The following is a 22,808-nucleotide window of genomic DNA, read 5'->3' as shown; positions in this document are numbered from 1 at the left end:
TAGTATCTGCTCTACATACTGTATGTGTTATTAGTAGTATCTGCTCTGCATACTGTATGTGTTATTAGTAGTATCTGCTCTGCATACTGTATGTTAATAGTAGTATCTGCTCTACATACTGTATGCGTTATTAGTAGTATCTGCTCTGCATACTGTATGTTATTAGTAGCATCTGCTCTGCATACTGTATGTGTTATTAGTAGTATCTGCTCTGGATACTGTGTGTTATTAGTAGTATCTGCTCTGCATACTGTGTGTTATTAGTAGTATCTGCTCTGCATACTGTATGTTATTAGTAGTATCTGCTCTGCATACTGTATGTTATTAGTAGTATCTGCTCTGGATACTGTATGTGTTATTAGTAGTATCTGCTCTGCATACTGTGTGTTATTAGTAGTATCTGCTCTGCATACTGTATGTGTTATTAGTAGTATCTGCTCTGCATACTGTATGTTATTAGTAGTATCTGCTCTGCATACTGTATGTTATTAGTAGTATCTGCTCTGCATACTGTATGTTAATAGTAGTATCTGCTCTACATACCCTATGTTATTAATAGTATCTGCTCTGCATACTGTATGCGTTATTAGTAGCAGGGTTTTCTGTCAACCTGTGAGAAAATCTACCACAATGAATACACCAATTACACCATCATTACAACCCTGACAACAAAACAACACGCACCACAAGCCATTGTCTTTTTACTGTTTATTATTAAAATAGGTTTCTGGTAGTTTTTCATAATGTGTGTGTATTAAGCTGGCAGAGTGTGTGTGTGTGTGTGTGTGTGTGTGTGTGTGTGTGTGTGTGTGTGTGTGTGTGTGTGTGTGTGTGTGTCAGGTGGAAGGGGTGCTGGTGTGGAGTCCTCCTGTTGGTTAGGGGGATTAGGGCAGGGGGGTTTATGAGGTTAGGGGGCTTACAGGGGGTTTTCTTATAATTTTTTTAACCTTTATTTAACTTGGCAAGTCAGTTTAAGAACAAATGCTTATTTACAATGACGGCCTACCCCGGCCAAGCCCTAACTTGGACGACGCTGGGCCAATTGTGCTCCGCCCTATGGGTCTCCCAATCACGTCCGGTTGTGATACAGCCTGGAATCGAACCAGTTCTGATAGTGACAGCTCAAGCACTGAGATGCAGTGCCTTAGACCGCTGCGCACCTCTGGAGTCAGCTGGTTAGTTATTGAAGCGGACTCGTCGCATGGAGCCCACAGTGCTGCTCTGGGAGCCCCAGTCAGAGGCGTTGTTGTAGTCACGTTTCTCCAAGACATAGTGGGGACCTCTGTAGTTAGGCTCCTGGTACACCACCCAGCTGAAGAGACAGGCAGGAAGGCAGGCAGGCAGGAAGGAAGGAAGGAAGGAAGGAAGGAAGGAGGGAGGGAGGGAGGGAGGGAGGGAGGGAGGCAGGCAGGCAGGCAGGCAGGCAGGCAGGCAGGCAGGCAGGCAGGCAGGCAGGCAGGAAGGAAGGAAGGAAGGCAGGCAGGAAGGAAGGTAGGCCGGAAGGAACGAGGGAGGGAGGGAGGGAGGTCAGGGAGGGAGGTCAGGGAGGGAGGGAGGTCAGGGAGGGAGGGAGGGAGGGAGGGACAGAAAAAGAAACGGGGTGATTAGAGACATATTACATTAGTTGAAGGAACCAGAGCTTGTAGGTTACAACTTTGGGATTATCCCATTGATTCTACTGGGCCTGGCCAACTATATCAAACATCGCTAAAGTACAGTATCTGACGTGTATTTAGCTGTGTTTACTTTACTGACCCATGACGTCAGGAAGGAACTGGATGGAACTCAACTACGACAGCGATGGTCGAGCTAAACCAGATGTTAGCCCTCGAAACTATGACAGCGATGGTCGAGCTAAACCAGATGTTAGCCCTCGAAACTACGACAGCGATGGTAAAGTTAAACCAGATGTTAGCCCTTGAAACTACGACAGCGATGATCGAGCTAAACCAGATGTTAGCCCTCGAAACCACGACAGCGATGATAAAGTTAAACCAGATGTTAACCCTCGAAACTACGACAGCGATGGTAAAGTTAAACCAGATGTTAGCCCTCGAAACTACGACAGCGATGGTAAAGTTAAACCAGATGTTAGCCCTTGAAACTATGACAGCGATGGTAAAGTTAAACCAGATGTTAGCCCTTGAAACTACGACAGCGATGATCGAGCTAAACAAGATGTTAGCCCTCGAAACCACGACAGCGATGATAAAGTTAAACCAGATGTTAACCCTCGAAACTACGACAGTGATGGTAAAGTTAAACCCGATGTTAACCCTCGAAACTACGACAGTGATGGTAAAGTTAAACCAGATGTTAGCCCTCGAAACTACGACAGCGATGGTAAAGTTAAACCAGATGTTAGCCCTTGAAACTATGACAGCGATGGTCGAGCTAAACCAGATGTCAGCCGTTGAAACTATGACAGCGATGGTCGAGCTAAACCAGATGTTAGCCCTCGAAACCACGACAGCGATGATAAAGTTAAACCAGATGTTAACCCTCGAAACTACGACAGTGATGGTAAAGTTAAACCAGATGTTAGCCCTCGAAACTACAACAGCGATGGTAAAGTTAAACCAGATGTTAGCCCTTGAAACTATGACAGCGATGGTAAAGTTAAACCAGATGTTAGCCCTTGAAACTACGACAGTGATGGTAAAGTTAAACCAGATGTTAGCCCTCGAAACTACAACAGCGATGGTAAAGTTAAACCAGATGTTAGCCCTTGAAACTATGACAGCGATGGTCGAGTTAAACCAGATGTTAGCCCTATATATATATATATATGTCATTGTATTATCAGGATATGTTTAGAAACATCACATGGAGCCTAATCAGTAATCATTCTGTTTAGTGGTTTAAAGAGCTGTAATCGTTCTGTAATCGTTCTGTTTAGAGCTTTAAAGAGCTGTAATCATTCTGTAATCATTCTGTTTAGAGGTTTAAAGAGCTGTAATCATTCTGTTTAGAGCTTTAAAGAGCTGTAATCATTCTGTAATCATTCTGTTTAGAGCTTTAAAGAGCTGTAATCATTCTGTTTAGAGCTTTAAAGAGCTGTAATCATTCTGTTTAGAGCTTTAAAGAGCTGTAATCATTCTGTTTAGAGCTTTAAAGAGCTGTAATCATTCTGTTTAGAGGTTTAAAGAGCTGTAATCATTCTGTTTAGAGGTTTAAAGAGCTGTAATCATTCTGTTTAGAGGTTTAAAGAGCTGTAATCATTCTGTTTAGAGGTTTAAAGAGCTGTAATCATTCTGTTTAGAGGTTTAAAGAGCTGTAATCATTCTGTTTAGAGGTTTAAAGAGCTGTAATCATTCTGTTTAGAGCTTTAAAGAGCTGTAATCATTCTGTTTAGAGCTTTAAAGAGCTGTAATCATTCTGTAATCATTCTGTTTAGAGGTTTAAAGAGCTGTAATCATTCTGTTTAGAGGTTTAAAGAGCTGTAATCATTCTGTTTAGAGCTTTAAAGAGCTGTAATCATTCTGTAATCATTCTGTTTAGAGGTTTAAAGAGCTGTAATCGACACAGATAGAGGCAGCCCTGTTCAGACTGTATATTATAGAGGGGTACCTTACACAGATAGAGGCAGCCCTGTTCAGACTGTATATTATAGAGGGGTACCTTTATAGAGGCAGCCCTGTTCAACTGTATATTATGTTTAGAGCCCCCCCCCCCCAGGACACAGATAGAGGCAGCCCTGTTCAGACTGTATATTATAGAGGGGTACTTACACCCCCCCCCCCAGGACACAGATAGAGGCAGCCCTGTTCAGACTGTATATTATAGAGGGGTACTTACACCCCCCCCCCCAGGACACAGATAGAGGCAGCCCTGTTGAGACTGTATATTATAGAGGGGTTACCCCCCCCCAGGACACAGATAGAGGCAGCCCTGTTCCCTACGCCCCCCAGGACACAGATAGAGGCAGCCCTGTTGAGACTGTATATTATAGAGGGGTTTAGGACACGGATAGAGGCAGCCCTGTTCAGACTGTATATTATAGAGGGGTACCTACGCCCCCCAGGACACGGATAGAGGCAGCCCTGTTCAGACTGTATATTATAGAGGGGTACTTACACCCCCCAGGACACAGATAGAGGCAGCCCTGTTCAGACTGTATATTATAGAGGGGTAATTACACCCCCCCCCCCCAGGACACAGATAGAGGCAGCCCTGTTCAGACTGTATATTATAGAGGGTGCACTTAAATTCCCCCAGGACACAGATAGAGGCAGCCCTGTTCAGACTGTATATTATAGAGGGGTACAATCCCCCCCCCAGGACACAGATAGAGGCAGCCCTGTTCAGACTGTATATTATAGAGGGGTAATCACCCCCCCCCCAGGACACAGATAGAGGCAGCCCTGTTCAGACTGTATATTATAGAGGGTACTTACGCCCCCCCAGGACACAGATAGAGGCAGCCCTGTTCAGACTGTATATTATAGAGGGGCACTACGTCCCCCCAGGACACAGATAGAGGCAGCCCTGTTCAGACTGTATATTATAGAGGGGTACTTACACCCCCCCCCCCAGGACACAGATAGAGGCAGCCCTGTTCAGACTGTATATTATAGAGGGGTACTTACGCCCCCCCAGGACACGGATAGAGGCAGCCCTGTTCAGACTGTATGTTATAGAGGGGTACCTACGCCCCCCCAGGACACGGATAGAGGCAGCCCTGTTCCCTACGCCCCCCCAGGACACAGATAGAGGCAGCCCTGTTCAGACTGTATATTATAGAGGGCACTAAAGGACACGGATAGAGGCAGCCCTGTTCAGACTGTATATTATAGAGGGCACTTGTACGGATAGAGGCAGCCCTGTTCCCTAGCCCCCCCCAGGACACAGATAGAGGCAGCCCTGTTCAGACTGTATATTATAGAGGGGTACTTATGCCCCCAGGACACGGATAGAGGCAGCCCTGTTGAGACTGTATATTATAGAGGGGTGCTTCGCCCCCAGGACACAGATAGAGTGCAGCCCTGTTCAGACTGTATATTATAGAGGGCACTTCTGTAGCCCCCCCCAGGACACAGATAGAGGCAGCCCTGTTCAGACTGTATATTATAGAGGGGTGCACTATGCCCCCAGGACACAGATAGAGGCAGCCCTGTTCAGACTGTATATTATATAGGGGTATGTAGGACACAGATAGAGGCAGCCCTGTTCAGACTGTATATTATAGAGGGGTACTTACACCCCCCCCCCAGGACACGGATAGAGGCAGCCCTGTTGAGACTGGATTATAGAGGGCACTTACGTAGGACACAGATAGAGGCAGCCCTGTTCAGACTGTATATTATAGAGGGCACTACGCCCCCAGGACACAGATAGAGGCAGCCCTGTTCAGACTGTATATTATAGAGGGTGCACTTACACCCCCCCCAGGACACAGATAGAGGCAGCCCTGTTCAGACTGTATATTATAGAGGGGGTACTACCCCCCCCCAGGACACGGATAGAGGCAGCCCTGTTGAGACTGTATATTATAGGGGGCACACGCCCCCAGGACACAGATAGAGGCAGCCCTGTTCAGACTGTATATTATAGAGGCACTAAGGACACGGATAGAGGCAGCCCTGTTCAGACTGTATATTATAGAGGGGTGCACGCCCCCAGGACACGGATAGAGGCAGCCCTGTTCAGACTGTAGCGAGTCATCATGTTGGGGATGTCATCCTGTAGTTCTGTCCTCTTACCAGAGAACCCAGCCCTCTCAAACAGATGGGCTCGGGCAGGAGACGAGTCCTGGGAGAGACGATACAGAGGGTTAGTGTGTGTGTGTTTGTCCCAGTCTGTGAGGGTCGCCCTCGGGGGGATAATTGTACCAAGTTGGCCAATAACAGAAACTAGTAGCCAGTCATTTTAGTTTGAGAGTATTTCACCTGTGTGTGTGTGTGTGTGTGTGTGTGTGTGTGTGTGTGTGTGTGTGTGTGTGTGTGTGTGTGTGTGTTCCTATGCCTCTCCGTCTCACCTGTTTGACTGAACGCACCGAGGAGACATGGTCCACCTGGGCACACCACTTGTCGTAGCAGTTGTACTCTCCCTTCTCTGCCATGTCCCACAAGTACTGACGTCCCCTGAAGTTCTCCTGCTCGTAGCCCACCCATCTGAACCACACACACACATAGAGACAACCTCTGAAGTTCTCCTGCTCGTAGCCCACCCATCTGAACCACACACACATAGACACAACCACTGAAGTTCTCCTGCTCGTAGCCCACCCATCTGAACCACACACACACATAGACACAACCACTGAAGATCTCCTGCTCGTAGCCCACCCATCTGAACCACACACACATAGACACAACCACTGAAGTTCTCCTGCTCGTAGCCCACCCATCTGAACCACACACACACACATATTAATGTCACTAGGTGGCTCCACTCCACTTATGATTCATCTCTACAGAGCCCTAACCCTCCATCTCCACAGAGCCCTAACCCTCCATCTCCACAGAGCCCTAACCCTCCATCTCCACAGAGCCCTAACCCTCCATCTCCACAGAGCCCTAACCCTCCATCTCCACAGAGCCCTAACCCTCCATCTCCACAGAGCCCTAACCCTCCATCGCCACAGAGCCCTAACCCTCCATCTCCACAGAGCCCTAACCCTCCATCTCCACAGAGCCCTAACCCTCCATCTCCACAGAGCCCTAACCCTCCATCTCCACAGAGCCCTAACCCTCCATCTCCACAGAGCCCTAACCCTCCATCTCCACAGAGCCCTAACCCTCCATCGCCACAGAGCCCTAACCCTCCATCTCCACAGAGCCCTAACCCTCCATCTCCACAGAGCCCTAACCCTCCATCGCCACAGAGCCCTAACCCTCCATCTCCACAGAGCCCTAACCCTCCATCTCCACAGAGCCCTAACCCTCCATCTCCACAGAGCCCTAACCCTCCATCTCCACAGAGCCCTAACCCACTAACCCTCCATCTCCACAGAGCCCTAACCCTCTATCTACACAGAGCCCTAACCCTCCATCTCCACAGAGCCCTAACCCTCCATCTCCACAGAGCCCTAACCCTCCATCTCCACAGAGCCCTAACCCACTAACCCTCCATCTCCACAGAGCGCTAACCCTCTATCTACACAGAGCCCTAACCCTCCATCTCTACAGAGCCCTAACCCTCCATCTCCACAGAGCCCTAACCCTCCATCTCCACAGAAACCTAACCCTCCATCTCCACAGAGCCCTAACCCTCCATCGCCACAGAGCCCTAACCCACTAACGCTCCATCTCCACAGAGCCCCCTGTTCAACCCTCCATCTCTACAGAGCCCTAACCCTCCATCTCCACAGAGCCCTAACCCTCCATCTCCACAGAGCCCTAACCCTCCATCTCTACAGAGCCCTAACCCTCCATCTCCACAGAGCCCTAATCCTCCATCTCCACAGAGCCCTAACCCTCCATCTCCACAGAGCCCTAACCCACTAACGCTCCATCTCCACAGAGCCCTAACCCTCCATCTCTACAGAGCCCTAACCCTCCATCTCCACAGAGCCCTAACCCACTAACCCTCCATCTCCACAGAGCCCTAATCCTCCATCTCCACAGAGCCCTAACCCTCCATCTCAACAGAGCCCTAACGCCCATCTCCACAGAGCCTTAACCCTCCATCTCCACAGAGCCCTAACCCTCCATCTCAACAGAGCCCTAACCCTCCATCTCCACAGAGCCCTAACTCTCCATCTCCACAGAGCCCTAACCCTCCATCTCCACAGAGTCCTAACCCTCCATCTCCACAGAGTCCTAACCCTCCATCTCCACAGAGCCCTAACCCTCCATCTCCACAGAGCCCTAACCCTCCATCTCCACAGAGCCCTAACCCTCCATCTCCACAGAGCCCCCCCACTAACGCTCCATCTCCACAGAGTCCTAACCCTCCATCTCCACAGAGCCCTAACCCTCCATCTCCACAGAGCCCTAACCCTCCATCTCCACAGAGCCCTAACCCACTAACGCCCATCTCCACAGAGTCCTAACCCCTGTCCATCTCCACAGAGCCCTAACCCTCCATCTCCACAGAGCCCTAACTCTCCATCTCCACAGAGCCCTAACCCTCCATCTCCACAGAGCCCTAACCCTCCATCTCCACAGAGCCCTAACCCTCCATCTCCACAGAGCCCTAACCCTCCATCTCCACAGAGCCCTAACTCTCCATCTCCACAGAGCCCTAACCCTCCATCTCCACAGAGTCCTAACCCTCCATCTCCACAGAGTCCTAACCCTCCATCTCCACAGAGCCCTAACCCTCCATCTCCACAGAGCCCTAACCCTCCATCTCCACAGAGCCCTAACCCTCCATCTCCACAGAGCCCTAACCCACTAACGCTCCATCTCCACAGAGTCCTAACCCTCCATCTCCACAGAGCCCTAACCCTCCATCTCCACAGAGCCCTAACCCTCCATCTCCACAGAGCCCTAACCCACTAACGCTCCATCTCCACAGAGTCCTAACCCTCCATCTCCACAGAGCCCTAACCCTCCATCTCCACAGAGCCCTAACTCTCCATCTCCACAGAGCCCTAACCCTCCATCTCCACAGAGCCCTAACCCTCCATCTCCACAGAGCCCTAACCCTCCATCTCCACAGAGCCCTAACCCTCCATCTCCACAGAGCCCTAACCCTCCATCTCCACAGAGCCCTAACCCACTAACGCTCCATCTCCACAGAGTCCTAACCCTCCATCTCCACAGAGCCCTAACCCTCCATCTCCACAGAGCCCTAACCCTCCATCTCCACAGAGCCCTAACCCACTAACGCTCCATCTCCACAGAGTCCTAACCCTCCATCTGCACAGAGCCCTAACCCTCCATCTCCACAGAGCCCTAACTCTCCATCTCCACAGAGCCCTAACCCTCCATCTCCACAGAGCCCTAACCCTCCATCTCCACAGAGCCCTAACCCTCCATCTCCACAGAGCCCTAATCCTCCATCTCCACAGAGCCCTAACCCTCCATCTCCACAGAGCCCTAACCCTCCATCTCCACAGAGCCCTAACCCTCCATCTCCACAGAGCCCTAACCCTCCATCTCCACAGAGCCCTAACCCTCCATCTCCACAGAGTCCTAACCCTCCATCTCCACAGAGCCCTAACCCTCCATCTCCACAGAGCCCTAACCCTCCATCTCCACAGAGCCCTAACCCACTAACCCTCCATCTCCACAGAGCCCTAACCCTCCATCTCCACAGAGCCCTAACCCTCCATCTCCACAGAGCCCTAACCCACTAACCCACTAACCCTCCATCTCCACAGAGCCCTAACCCTCCATCTCCACAGAGCCCTAACGCTCCATCTCCACAGAGCCCTAACCCACTAACCCTCCATCTCCACAGAGCCCTAACCCTCCATCTCTACAGAGCCCTAACCCTCCATCTCCACAGAGCCCTAACCCTCCATCTCTACAGAGCCCTAACCCTCCATCTACACAGAGCCCTAATGCTCCATCTCCACAGAGCCCTAACCCTCCATCTCCACAGAGCCCTAACCCTCCATCTCCACAGAGCCCTAACCCTCCATCTCCACAGAGCCCTAACCCTCCATCTCCACAGAGCCCTAACCCTCCATCTCCACAGAGCCCTAACCCACTAACCCTCCATCTCCACAGAGCCCTAACCCTCCATCTCTACAGAGCCCTAACCCTCCATCTCCACAGAGCCCTAACCCTCCATCTCTACAGAGCCCTAACCCTCCATCTACACAGAGCCCTAACCCTCCATCTCCACAGAGCCCTAACCCTCCATCTCCACAGAGCCCTAACCCTCCATCTCCACAGAGCCCTAACCCTCCATCTCCACAGAGCCCTAACCCACTAACCCTCCATCTCCACAGAGCCCTAACCCACTAACCCTCCATCTCCACAGAGCCCTAACCCTCCATCTCCACAGAGCCCTAACCCTCCATCTCCACAGAGCCCTAACCCTCCATCTCCACAGAGCCCTAACCCTCCATCTCCACAGAGCCCTAACCCTCCATCTACACAGAGCCCTAACCCTCCATCTCCACAGAGCCCTAACCCTCCATCTCCACAGAGCCCTAACCCTCCATCTCCACAGAGCCCTAACCCTCCATCTCCACAGAGCCCTAACCCTCCATCGCCACAGAGCCCTAACCCACTAATCCTCCATCGCCACAGAGCCCTAACCCACTAACCCTCCATCTCCACAGAGCCCTAACCCACTAACCCTCCATCTCCACAGAGCCCTAACCCTCCATCTCCACAGAGCCCTAACCCTCCATCTCCACAGAGCCCTAACCCACTAACCCTCCATCTCCACAGAGCCCTAACCCTCCATCTCTACAGAGCCCTAACCCTCCATCTCCACAGAGCCCTAACCCTCCATCTCTACAGAGCCCTAACCCTCCATCTCCACAGAGCCCTAACCCTCCATCTCCACAGAGCCCTAACCCTCCATCTCCACAGAGCCCTAACCCTCCATCTCCACAGAGCCCTAACCCACTAACCCTCCATCTCCACAGAGCCCTAACCCACTAACCCTCCATCTCCACAGAGCCCTAACCCTCCATCTCCACAGAGCCCTAACCCTCCATCTCCACAGAGCCCTAACCCTCCATCTCCACAGAGCCCTAACCCTCCATCTCCACAGAGCCCTAACCCTCCATCTCACAGAGCCCTAACCCTCCATCTCCACAGAGCCCTAACCCTCCATCTCCACAGAGCCCTAACCCTCCATCTCCACAGAGCCCTAACCCTCCATCTCCACAGAGCCCTAACCCTCCATCGCCACAGAGCCCTAACCCACTAATCCTCCATCTCCACAGAGCCCTAACCCACTAACCCTCCATCTCCACAGAGCCCTAACCCACTAACCCTCCATCTCCACAGAGCCCTAACCCACTAATCCTCCATCTCCACAGAGCCCTAACCCTCCATCTCCACAAAGCCCTAACCCACTAACCCTCCATCTCCACAGAGCCCTAACCCACTAACCCTCCATCTCCACAGAGCCCTAACTCTCCATCTCCACAGAGCCCTAACCCTCCATCTCCACAGAGTCCTAACCCTCCATCTCCACAGAGTCCTAACCCTCCATCTCCACAGAGCCCTAACCCTCCATCTCCACAGAGCCCTAACCCTCCATCTCCACAGAGCCCTAACCCTCCATCTCCACAGAGCCCTAACCCACTAACGCTCCATCTCCACAGAGTCCTAACCCTCCATCTCCACAGAGCCCTAACCCTCCATCTCCACAGAGCCCTAACCCTCCATCTCCACAGAGCCCTAACCCTCCATCTCCACAGAGCCCTAACCCTCCATCTCCACAGAGCCCTAACCCTCCATCTCCACAGAGCCCTAACTCTCCATCTCCACAGAGCCCTAACCCTCCATCTCCACAGAGCCCTAACCCTCCATCTCCACAGAGCACTAACCCTCCATCTCCACAGAGCCCTAACCCTCCATCTCCACAGAGCCCTAACTCCATCTCCACAGAGCCCTAACCCTCCATCTCCACAGAGTCCTAACCCTCCATCTCCACAGAGCCCTAACCCTCCATCTCCACAGAGCCCTAACCCTCCATCTCCACAGAGCCCTAACCCTCCATCTCCACAGAGCCCTAACCCTCCATCTCCACAGAGCCCCAAACCCTCCATCTCCACAGAGTCCTAACCCTCCATCTCCACAGAGCCCTAACCCTCCATCTCCACAGAGCCCTAACCCTCCATCTCCACAGAGCCCTAACCCACTAACGCTCCATCTCCACAGAGCCTAACCCTCCATCTCCACAGAGCCCTAACCCTCCATCTCCACAGAGCCCTAACTCCTCCATCTCCACAGAGCCCTAACCCTCCATCTCCACAGAGCCCTAACCCTCCATCTCCACAGAGCCCTAACCCTCCATCTCCACAGAGCCCTAACCCTCCATCTCCACAGAGCCCTAACCCTCCATCTCCACAGAGCCCTAACCCACTAACCCTCCATCTCCACAGAGTCCTAACCCTCCATCTCCACAGAGCCCTAACCCTCCATCTCCACAGAGCCCTAACCCTCCATCTCCACAGAGCCCTAACCCACTAACCCTCCATCTCCACAGAGCCCTAACCCTCCATCTCCACAGAGCCCTAACGCTCCATCTCCACAGAGCCCTAACCCTCCATCTCCACAGAGCCCTAACCCTCCATCTCCACAGAGCCCTAACCCTCCATCTCCACAGAGCCCTAACCCTCCATCTCCACAGAGCCCTAACCTCCATCTCCACAGAGCCCTAACCCTCCATCTCCACAGAGCCCTAACCCTCCATCTCCACAGAGCCCTAACCCTCCATCTCCACAGAGCCCTAACCCTCCATCTCCACAGAGCCCTAATCCTCCATCTCCACAGAGCCCTAACCCTCCATCTCCACAGAGCCCTAACCCTCCATCTCCACAGAGCCCTAACCCTCCATCTCCACAGAGCCCTAACCCACTAACCCTCCATCTCCACAGAGCCCTAACCCTCCATCTCCACAGAGCCCTAACCCTCCATCTCCACAGAGCCCTAACCCACTAACCCACTAACCCTCCATCTCCACAGAGCCCTAACCCTCCATCTCCACAGAGCCCTAACCCTCCATCTCCACAGAGCCCTAACCCACTAACCCTCCATCTCCACAGAGCCCTAACCCTCCATCTCTACAGAGCCCTAACCCTCCATCTCCACAGAGCCCCCACTAACCCTCCATCTCCACAGAGCCCTAACCCTCCATCTCCACAGAGCCCTAACCCTCCATCTCCACAGAGCCCTAACCCTCCATCTCCACAGAGCCCTAACCCTCCATCTCCACAGAGCCCTAACCCTCCATCTCCACAGAGCCCTAACCCTCCATCTCCACAGAGCCCTAACCCTCCATCTCCACAGAGCCCTAACCCACTAACTCCATCTCCACAGAGCCCTAACCCTCCATCTCCACAGAGCCCTAACCCTCCATCTCCACAGAGCCCTAACCCTCCATCTCCACAGAGCCCTAACCCTCCATCTAACAGAGCCCTAACCCTCCATCTCCACAGAGCCCTAACCCTCCATCTCCACAGAGCCCTAACCCTCCATCTCCACAGAGCCCTAACCCTCCATCTCCACAGAGCCCTAACCCACTAACCCTCCATCTCCACAGAGCCCTAACCCACTAACCTCCATCTCCACAGAGCCCTAACCCTCCATCTCCACAGAGCCCTAACCCTCCATCTCCACAGAGCCCTAACCCTCCATCTCCACAGAGCCCTAACCCTCCATCTCCACAGAGCCCTAACCCTCCATCTCCACAGAGCCCTAACCCTCCATCTCCACAGAGCCCTAACCCTCCATCTCCACAGAGCCCTAACCCTCCATCTCCACAGAGCCCTAACCCTCCATCTCCACAGAGCCCTAACCCTCCATCGCCACAGAGCCCTAACCCACTAATCCTCCATCTCCACAGAGCCCTAACCCACTAACCCTCCATCTCCACAGAGCCCTAACCCACTAACCCTCCATCTCCACAGAGCCCTAACCCTCCATCTCCACAGAGCCCTAACCCTCCATCTCCACAGAGCCCTAACCCACTAACCCTCCATCTCCACAGAGCCCTAACCCTCCATCTCCACAGAGCCCTAACCCTCCATCTCCACAGAGCCCTAACCCTCCATCTCCACAGAGCCCTAACCCTCCATCTACACAGAGCCCTAACCCTCCATCTCCACAGAGCCCTAACCCTCCATCTCCACAGAGCCCTAACCCTCCATCTCCACAGAGCCCTAACCCACTAACCCTCCATCTCCACAGAGCCCTAACCCACTAACCCTCCATCTCCACAGAGCCCTAACCCTCCATCTCCACAGAGCCCTAACCCACTCCATCTCCACAGAGCCCTAACCCTCCATCTCCACAGAGCCCTAACCCTCCATCTCCACAGAGCCCTAACCCTCCATCTCCACAGAGCCCTAACCCTCCATCTCCACAGAGCCCTAACCCTCCATCTCCACAGAGCCCTAACCCTCCATCTCCACAGAGCCCTAACCCACTAACCCTCCATCTCCACAGAGCCCTAACCCACTAATCCTCCATCGCCACAGAGCCCTAACCCACTAACCCTCCATCTCCACAGAGCCCTAACCCACTAACCCTCCATCTCCACAGAGCCCTAACCCACTAATCCTCCATCTCCACAGAGCCCTAACCCTCCATCTCCACAGAGCCCTAACCCACTAACCCTCCATCTCCACAGAGCCCTAACCCACTAACCCTCCATCTCCACAGAGCCCTAACCCACTTACGCTCCATTCTCCACCTGCACAGAGTTGCATCTCTCTGGGAAGTTCTTGTCGCTTAGTTTCTGGCAGTCGGCACTCAGGTCCAGACGTCTGCCGGCAAAATTACGCTGTTCGAAAAGGGTCACCTGACAACACAATGTCAACACACAAAATAACATCATCATCAACAACAACCACTAAGTAAATATTAACAACTCTCTCTAACTTACTGACGTGGTACATAGTACATCTCTATGAAATAACTAACTTATTGACATGGTACATCTCTATGAAATAACTAACTTATTGACATGGTACATCTCTATGAAATAACTAACTTATTGACATGGTACATCTCTATGAAATAACTAACTTATTGACATGGTACATCTCTATGTAAATAACTAACTTATTGACGTGGTACATAGTACATCTCTATGAAATAACTAACTTATTGACATGGTACATCTCTATGAAATAACTAACTTATTGACATGGTACATCTCTATGAAATAACTAACTTATTGACATGGTACATCTCTATGAAATACATCTCTATGAAATAACTAACTTATTGACGTGGTACATAGTACATCTCTATGAAATAACTAACTTTGACATGGTACATCTCTATGAAATAACTAACTCACTGATGTGGTACATCTCTATGAAATAACTAACTTATTGACATGGTACATAGTACATCTCTATGAAATAACTAACTTATTGACATGGTACATCTCTATGAAATAACTAACTTATTGACATGGTACATCTCTATGAAATAACTAACTTATTGACATGGTACATCTCTATGAAATAACTAACCTATTGACATGGTACATCTCTATGAAATAACTAACTTATTGACATGGTACATCTCTATGAAATAACTAACTTATTGACATGGTACATCTCTATGAAATAACTAACTTATTGACATGGTACATCTCTATGAAATAACTAACCTATTGACATGGTACATCTCTATGAAATAACTAACTTATTGACATGGTACATCTCTATGAAATAACTAACTTATTGACATGGTACATCTCTATGAAATAACTAACTTATTGACGTGGTACATAGTACATCTCTATGAAATAACTAACTCATTGATGTGGTACATCTCTATGAAATAACTAACTTATTGACGTGGTACATAGTACATCTCTATGAAATAACTAACCTATTGACATGGTACATCTCTATGAAATAACTAACTCACTGACATGGTACATCTGTATGAAATAACTAACTTATTGACATGGTACATCTCTATGAAATAACTAACTTATTGACATGGTACATCTCTATGAAATAACTAACTCATTGACATGGTACATCTCTATGAAATAACTAACTTATTGACATGGTACATAGTACATCTCTATGAAATAACTAACCTATTGACATGGTACATCTCTATGAAATAACTAACTCACTGATGTGGTACATCTCTATGAAATAACTAACTTATTGACGTGGTACATAGTACATCTCTATGAAATAACTAACCTATTGACATGGTACATCTCTATGAAATAACTAACTTATTGACATGGTACATCTCTATGAAATAACTAACTCACTGACATGGTACATAGTACATCTCTATGAAATAACTAACTTATTGGCATGGTACATCTCTATGAAATAACTAACTTATTGACATGGTACATCTCTATGAAATAACTAACTTATTGACGTGGTACATAGTACATCTCTATGAAATAACTAACTCATTGATGTGGTACATCTCTATGAAATAACTAACTTATTGACATGGTACATCTCTATGAAATAACTAACTATTGACATGGTACATCTCTATGAAATAACTAACTTATTGACATGGTACATCTCTATGAAATAACTAACTTATTGACATGGTACATCTCTATGAAATAACTAACTTATTGACATGGTACATCTCTATGAAATAACTAACTTATTGATGTGGTACATCTCTATGAAATAACTAACTTATTGACATGGTACATAGTACATCTCTATGAAATAACTAACTTATTGGCATGGTACATCTCTATGAAATAACTAACTTATTGACATGGTACATCTCTATGAAATAACTAACTTATTGACGTGGTACATGGGCTTTCTCTATGAAATAACTAACGTATTGACATGGTACATCTCTATGAAATAACTAACCTATTGACATGGTACATCTCTATGAAATAACTAACTTATTGACATGGTACATAGTACATCTCTATGAAATAACTAACTTATTGACATGGTACATCTCTATGAAATAACTAACTTATTGACATGGTACATCTCTATGAAATAACTAACTTATTGACATGGTACATAGTACATCTCTATGAAATAACTAACGTATTGGCATGGTACATAGTACATCTCTATGAAATAACTAAGTTATTGGCATGGTACATGGTACATAGTACATCTCTATGAAATAACTAACTTATTGATGTGGTACATCTCTATGAAATAACTAACTTATTGACATGGTACATGGTACATCTCTATGAAATAACTAACTTATTGACATGGTACATCTCTATGAAATAACTAACTTATTGACATGGTACATGGTACATCTCTATGAAATAACTAACTTATTGACGTGGTACATCTCTATGAAATAACTAACTTATTGACGAGGTACATCTCTATGTAATAACTAACTTATTGACGTGGTACATCTCTATGAAATAACTAACTTATTGACGTGGTACATCTCTATGAAATAACTAACTTATTGACGTGGTACATCTCTATGAAATAACTAACTTATTGACATGTGGTACATCTCTATGAAATAACTAACTTATTGACGTGGTACATCTCTATGAAATAACTAACTTATTGACGTGGTACATCTCTATGAAATAACTAACTTATTGACGTGGTACATCTCTATGAAATAACTAACTTATTGACGTGGTACATCTCTATGAAATAACTAACTTATTGACGTGGTACATCTCTATGAAATAACTAACTCACTGACATGGTACATAGTACATCTCTATGAAATAACTAACTTATTGACGTGGTACATCTCTATAAAACATCTAACTTATTGACGTGGTACATGGGCTTTCTCTATGAAACATCTAACTTAATGAAATATGTAAAGGGTTTTGCTCTGATTTAAAAAGTCAGCTCCGTTATCTTGTGTGTCGGACGAGGGCATCACACGTTTGGACCTACCCTCCCACTGGACCCGTAGAAGGCACGTTGGAGCACAGACCCCAGCTTGCTGCGGAGAGAGGATGGAGGGAGCTCTAGTTAAACACATGAACTTCAGACATGACCTTTGTCCACAGCACCTTTGCCAGCTATCTCACTCAGATGTACACACACACACACGCACGCACGCACACACACATCAATAATCTTCCTGCCGAATTCCGATAAGGGACAGCATGTAACTGACTAAAACGTTTATTTGATAACTATAGAGCCTATGATTATACTTTAAAGACGGAATGGTTATCTGTGAACTTTGTACTTTTTTTCCAGTAATAATGTCTAATGTAATTTTAGTGTTCGTACCAAACGGTACGCTATTCCCTATGTAAGTGCACTACTTTTGACCAGACTTGTATGGGCTGTATGGGGCTCTGGTCAAAAGTAGTGCACTACATAATAGGGTGCCGTTTGTCCTTAAAATCAGGCCATTATGACAAACTAGAATTGTGTTTCAATCCTTTCCCTATAAACAGGAATCATGCTAGCCATCATTTAAAATGAGATGATTTAACGGGAATCAGGCTAGCCATCATTTAAAATGAGATGATTTAACGGGAATCAGGCTAGCCATCCTTTAAAATGAGATGATTTAACATGGGTCCAAGCATCCTTTAAAATGAGCCAGGCTAGCCATCATTGTAAAATGAGATGATTTAACGAATCAGGCTAGCCATCATTTAAAATGAGATGATTTAATGGGAATCAGGCTAGCCATCATTTAAAATGAGATGATTTAATGGGAATCAGGCTAGATTTTAAAATGAGATGATTTAACGGGAATCAGGCTAGCCATCATTTAAAATGAGATGATTTAACGGGAATCAGGCTAGCCATCATTTAAAATTAGATTATTTAACGGGAATCAGGCTAGCCATCATTTAAAATTAGATGATTTAATGGGAATCAGGCTAGCCATCATTTAAAATGAGATGATTTAACGGGAATCCGGCTAGCCATCATTTAAAATTAGATGATTTAACGGGAATCAGGCTAGCCATCATTTAAAATTAGATGATTTAATGGGAATCAGGCTAGCCATCATTTAAAATGAGATGATTTAACGGGAATCAGGCTAGCCATCATTTAAAATGAGATGATTTAACGGGAATCAGGCTAGCCATCATTTAAAATTAGATTATTTAACGGGAATCAGGCTAGCCATCATTTAAAATGAGATGATTTAACGGGAATCATGCTAGCCATCATTTAAAATTAGATGATTTAACGGGAATCAGGCTAGCCATCATTTAAAATTAGATGATTTAACGGGAATCAGGCTAGCCATCATTTAAAATGAGATGATTTAATGGGAATCAGGCTAGCCATCATTTAAAATTAGATGATTTAACGGGAATCAGGCTAGCCATCATTTAAAATTAGATGATTTAATGGGAATCAGGCTAGCCATCATTTAAAATGAGATGATTTAACGGGAATCAGGCTAGCCATCGTTTAAAATTATATGATTTGGGCGACTTTTGGTGTCATGTGCATAGAGATCAGGGTTGGAGTCCATTTAATTTCAATTCCAGTCAGTTCAGAAAGTGAACCTAATTCCAAGTCCAATTTTCCTGAATTGTCTGGAATTGAAATGGAATTGACCCCAACTCTGATAGTGATCCTATAATCCTACAGGATTCTCTGTAACTGTTTGTATGGTCATGTGTAACAGAGTCAGAGAGACGGTGGGCAACACAAACTAGAGGACAGAGAGGAACTACGGCTGCGTTTACACAGGCAGCACAATTCTGATCTTTAGCCCGATTATTGGCAAAAGAGCTAATCGGATTAGTCAAAAGATCAGTTAGAGAAAAAATATCAGAATTGTGCCGCCTGTGAAAACGCAGACATACGGACGGACACACAGACGGGCTTGGTGGGTGGGGTTGGGGGGGGGGCTGTAGAGGGGGGGGGGTCAGGGAATCACAGAATCACTGCTGTAGAATACCCCCTCCCCACCACCACTCTTCCCCTATCTAACACCTCACCTAAACGGGACGGGCAGCACACCTGCCCCTGATCACAGCACTCTGAACATACCTGGTTTGTTGGGCTAGTCCGTATACTTTAGTGAAGATGTTCATGTCAGCTCCAAGAGGCCAGGAGAAAGACCTTTAAATACAGCGCTGTCCAGGTCACCGCTGACAGGAGCTACTAGAAGGATCACAGACCCTGGGACACATTCATATGCTAAACACAGCTCACAGGTCACACACACACACATGCTACATTATTGTAAACACACACACACACACACATATACACACACACACACACACAGAAATGCAAACACAAATAAACAACCACCACACACACATATACACAGAAACACAGATTGAAGCATATGTGCATTGTATCTGCACGCACACACACACACACACACACACACACACACACACACACACACACACACACACACACACACACACACACACACACACACACACACACACACACACACACCACACCCTCTTTGACGCTGCGTATGTACTAACAGAACAAGGAGTGCAGTGCCAACAGTTTTACCTCCTCACTATTCAGCGTTTTTTTGGAACAATATGGCTTCCCTCCATGATAATAACTTCATTCAGCCTGGATGGCTGGGTGCAGGACAGGCTGTATAGCACTGCAGAGATGAATGGAACGGAGCATCTGGCTGCTACTACTCAGAATGGAGGCTTCTGCCATGGACTATGGTCTATGGTTATTCTGATACAGATTAATGTATGCTTCCTGACTGGTTCATTAAATACCTCAACCCCCCCCCAGCCCATCATATACATGGAAATACATTACATCAGAGTCACTTCTCCTTTTGTTTGTTCACGCTGTTGGCATATAAGAGGATATGTGTTATGATTCTGACCTCTCAACTGGCTAGGATGTGATAGGCTACTGTAGAACAGAACACTCCTCTCTCATCTAGCTAGGATGTGATAGGCTACTGTAGAACAGAACATTCCTCTCTCATCTAGCTAGGATGTGATAGGCTACTGTAGAACAGAACATTCCTCTCTCAACTGGCTAGGATGTGATAGGCTACTGTAGAACTGTAGATGTGATAGAACATTCCTCTCTCAACTAGCTAGGATGTGATAGGCTACTGTATAGGCTAGGATGTGATAGGCTACTGTAGAACAGAACACTCCTTCTCATCTAGCTAGGATGTGATAGGCTACTGTAGAACAGAACATTCCTCTCTCAACTGGCTAGGATGTGATAGGCTACTGTAGAACAGAACATTCCTCTCTCAACTGGCTAGGATGTGATAGGCTACTGTAGAACAGAACATTCCTCTTCATCTAGCTAGGATGTGATAGGCTACTGTAGAACAGAACATTCCTCTCTCAACTGGCTAGGATGTGATAGGCTACTGTAGAACAGAACACTCTCTCTCAACTGGCTAGGATGTGATAGGCTACTGTAGAACAGAACATTCCTCTCATCTGGCTCTACTGTAGAACAGAACATTAGGATGTGATAGGCTACTGTAGAACAGAACATTCCTCTCTCAACTAGCTAGGATGTGATAGGCTACTGTAGAACAGAACATTCCTCTCTCAACTGGCTAGGATGTGATAGGCTACTGTAGAACAGAACATTCCTCTCTCAACTGGCTAGGATGTGATAGGCTACTGTAGAACAGAACATTCCTCTCTCAACTGGCTAGCTAGGATGTGATAGGCTACTGTAGAACAGAACATTCCTCTCTCAACTAGCTAGGATTCCTCTCTCTCAACTAGCTAGTGATAGGCTACTGTAGAACAGAACATTCCTCTCTCAACTGGCTAGGATGTGATAGGCTACTGTAGAACAGAACACTCCTCTCTCAGGCTAGGATGTGATAGGCTACATACTTTGGTGACAGTACTGAATACACCTGTTGAGGGATACCATTTATAGAAGATAATAAATGGACAGATTCTGTAGTTAAAGTTACACAGATAGTCATCGTCCTTTCATGGTTCAATTGTTGATTTAGTGTGTGAATGGGAAACCTTTCTATGAAGTATGAATGATTGAGCTCAAAGTTCTCAGTCATTCATATTTATACTACACTTCAATCAATGATATTAATTTGGTGTAACCAGGTTTTAAAAAAGGTTTGTCTGTCTTTTATCATGTAATCCATTCAAAAAGCATATTTTACCATCATATTTCAGAGTTACAGTTGAAGTGGGAAGTTTACATACACCTTAGCCAAATACATTTAAACTCCGTTTTGCACAATTCCTGACATTTAATCCTAGTAAAAATGCCCTGTCTTAGGTCAGTTAGGATCACCACTTTATTTTAAGAATGTGAAATGTCAGAATAATAGTAGAGAGAATTAATTATTCCATTCCTCCACGACAGAGCTGGTGTAACTGAGTCAGGTTTGTAGGCCTCCTTGCTCGCACACGCTTTTTCAGTTCTGCCCACAAATTTTCTATAGGATTGAGGTCAGGGCTTTGTGATGGCCACTCCAATACCTTGACTTTGTTGTTCTTAAGCCATTTCACCACAACTTTGGAAGTATGCTTGGGGTCATTGTCCATTTGGAAGACCCATTTGCGACCAAGCTTTAACTTCCTGACTGATGTCTTGAGATGTTGCTTCAATATATCCACATAATTTTCCTATCTCATGATGCCATCTATTTTGTGAAGTGCACCAGTCCCTCCTACAGCAAAGACTTGTGGAGGTCTTGGCTGATTTCTTTAGATTTTTCCATGATGTCAAGCAAAGAGGCACTGAGTTTGAAGGTAGGCCTTGAAATACATCCACAGGTACACCTCCAATTGACTCAAATGATGTCAATTAGCCTATCAGAAGCTTCTAAAGCCATGACATCATTTTCGGGAATTTTCCAAGCTGTTTAAAGTCAGTCAACTTAGTGTATGAACACTTCTGACCCACTGGAATTGTGATACAGTAAATTATAAGTGAAATAATCTGTCTGTAAACAATTGTTGGAATAATGACTTGTGTCATGCACAAAGTAGATGTCCTAACCAACTTACTATAGTTTGTTAACAAGAAGTTTGTGGAGTGGTTGAAAAACGAGTTTTAATGACTCCAACCTAAGTGTATGTAAACTTCTGACTTCAACTGTAAATCTAACATAACTTACATGTAACATTCCTATATACACTCTTCAGCAGTTCTTCAGCTGTCCCCCTAGAAGAACCCTTGTTGGTTCCAGGTAGAACCCTTTTTTGGTTCCAGGTAGAACTCTTTTATGTTCCATGTTTAAAGGATTTTACATGGAACTCAAAAGGGTTCTCCCTGGAGCCAAAAAGGGTTCTTCAAAGGGTTCTCCCATGGGGACAGCCGA

The 22,808-nt window shown here is 46.9% G+C and overlaps 1 protein-coding gene across 1 annotated transcript; it reads right to left on the bottom strand.

The window, feature by feature from the left end:
- Window positions 1-1,176: 1,176 nt before the first annotated feature.
- On the bottom strand, window positions 1,177-19,575 carry LOC135553460 (gamma-crystallin C-like). Its single transcript, XM_064985571.1, has 6 exons — window positions 19,532-19,575; window positions 17,450-17,498; window positions 14,264-14,385; window positions 5,978-6,113; window positions 5,615-5,751; window positions 1,177-1,312 (listed from the first exon to the last, which is right to left on the bottom strand). The coding sequence occupies exons 1-6, from the start codon at window positions 19,573-19,575 to the stop codon at window positions 1,177-1,179; spliced, it is 624 nt and encodes a 207-aa protein (XP_064841643.1).
- Window positions 19,576-22,808: the final 3,233 nt, after the last annotated feature.

The sequence above is a fragment of the Oncorhynchus masou genome, chromosome 2 (assembly GCF_036934945.1).
Source record: "Oncorhynchus masou masou isolate Uvic2021 chromosome 2, UVic_Omas_1.1, whole genome shotgun sequence".
NCBI lineage: Eukaryota > Metazoa > Chordata > Actinopteri > Salmoniformes > Salmonidae > Oncorhynchus > Oncorhynchus masou.
The sequence above is the reverse complement of the archived record's forward strand: the minus strand, read 5'-3'. Positions and strand labels throughout refer to the sequence as shown.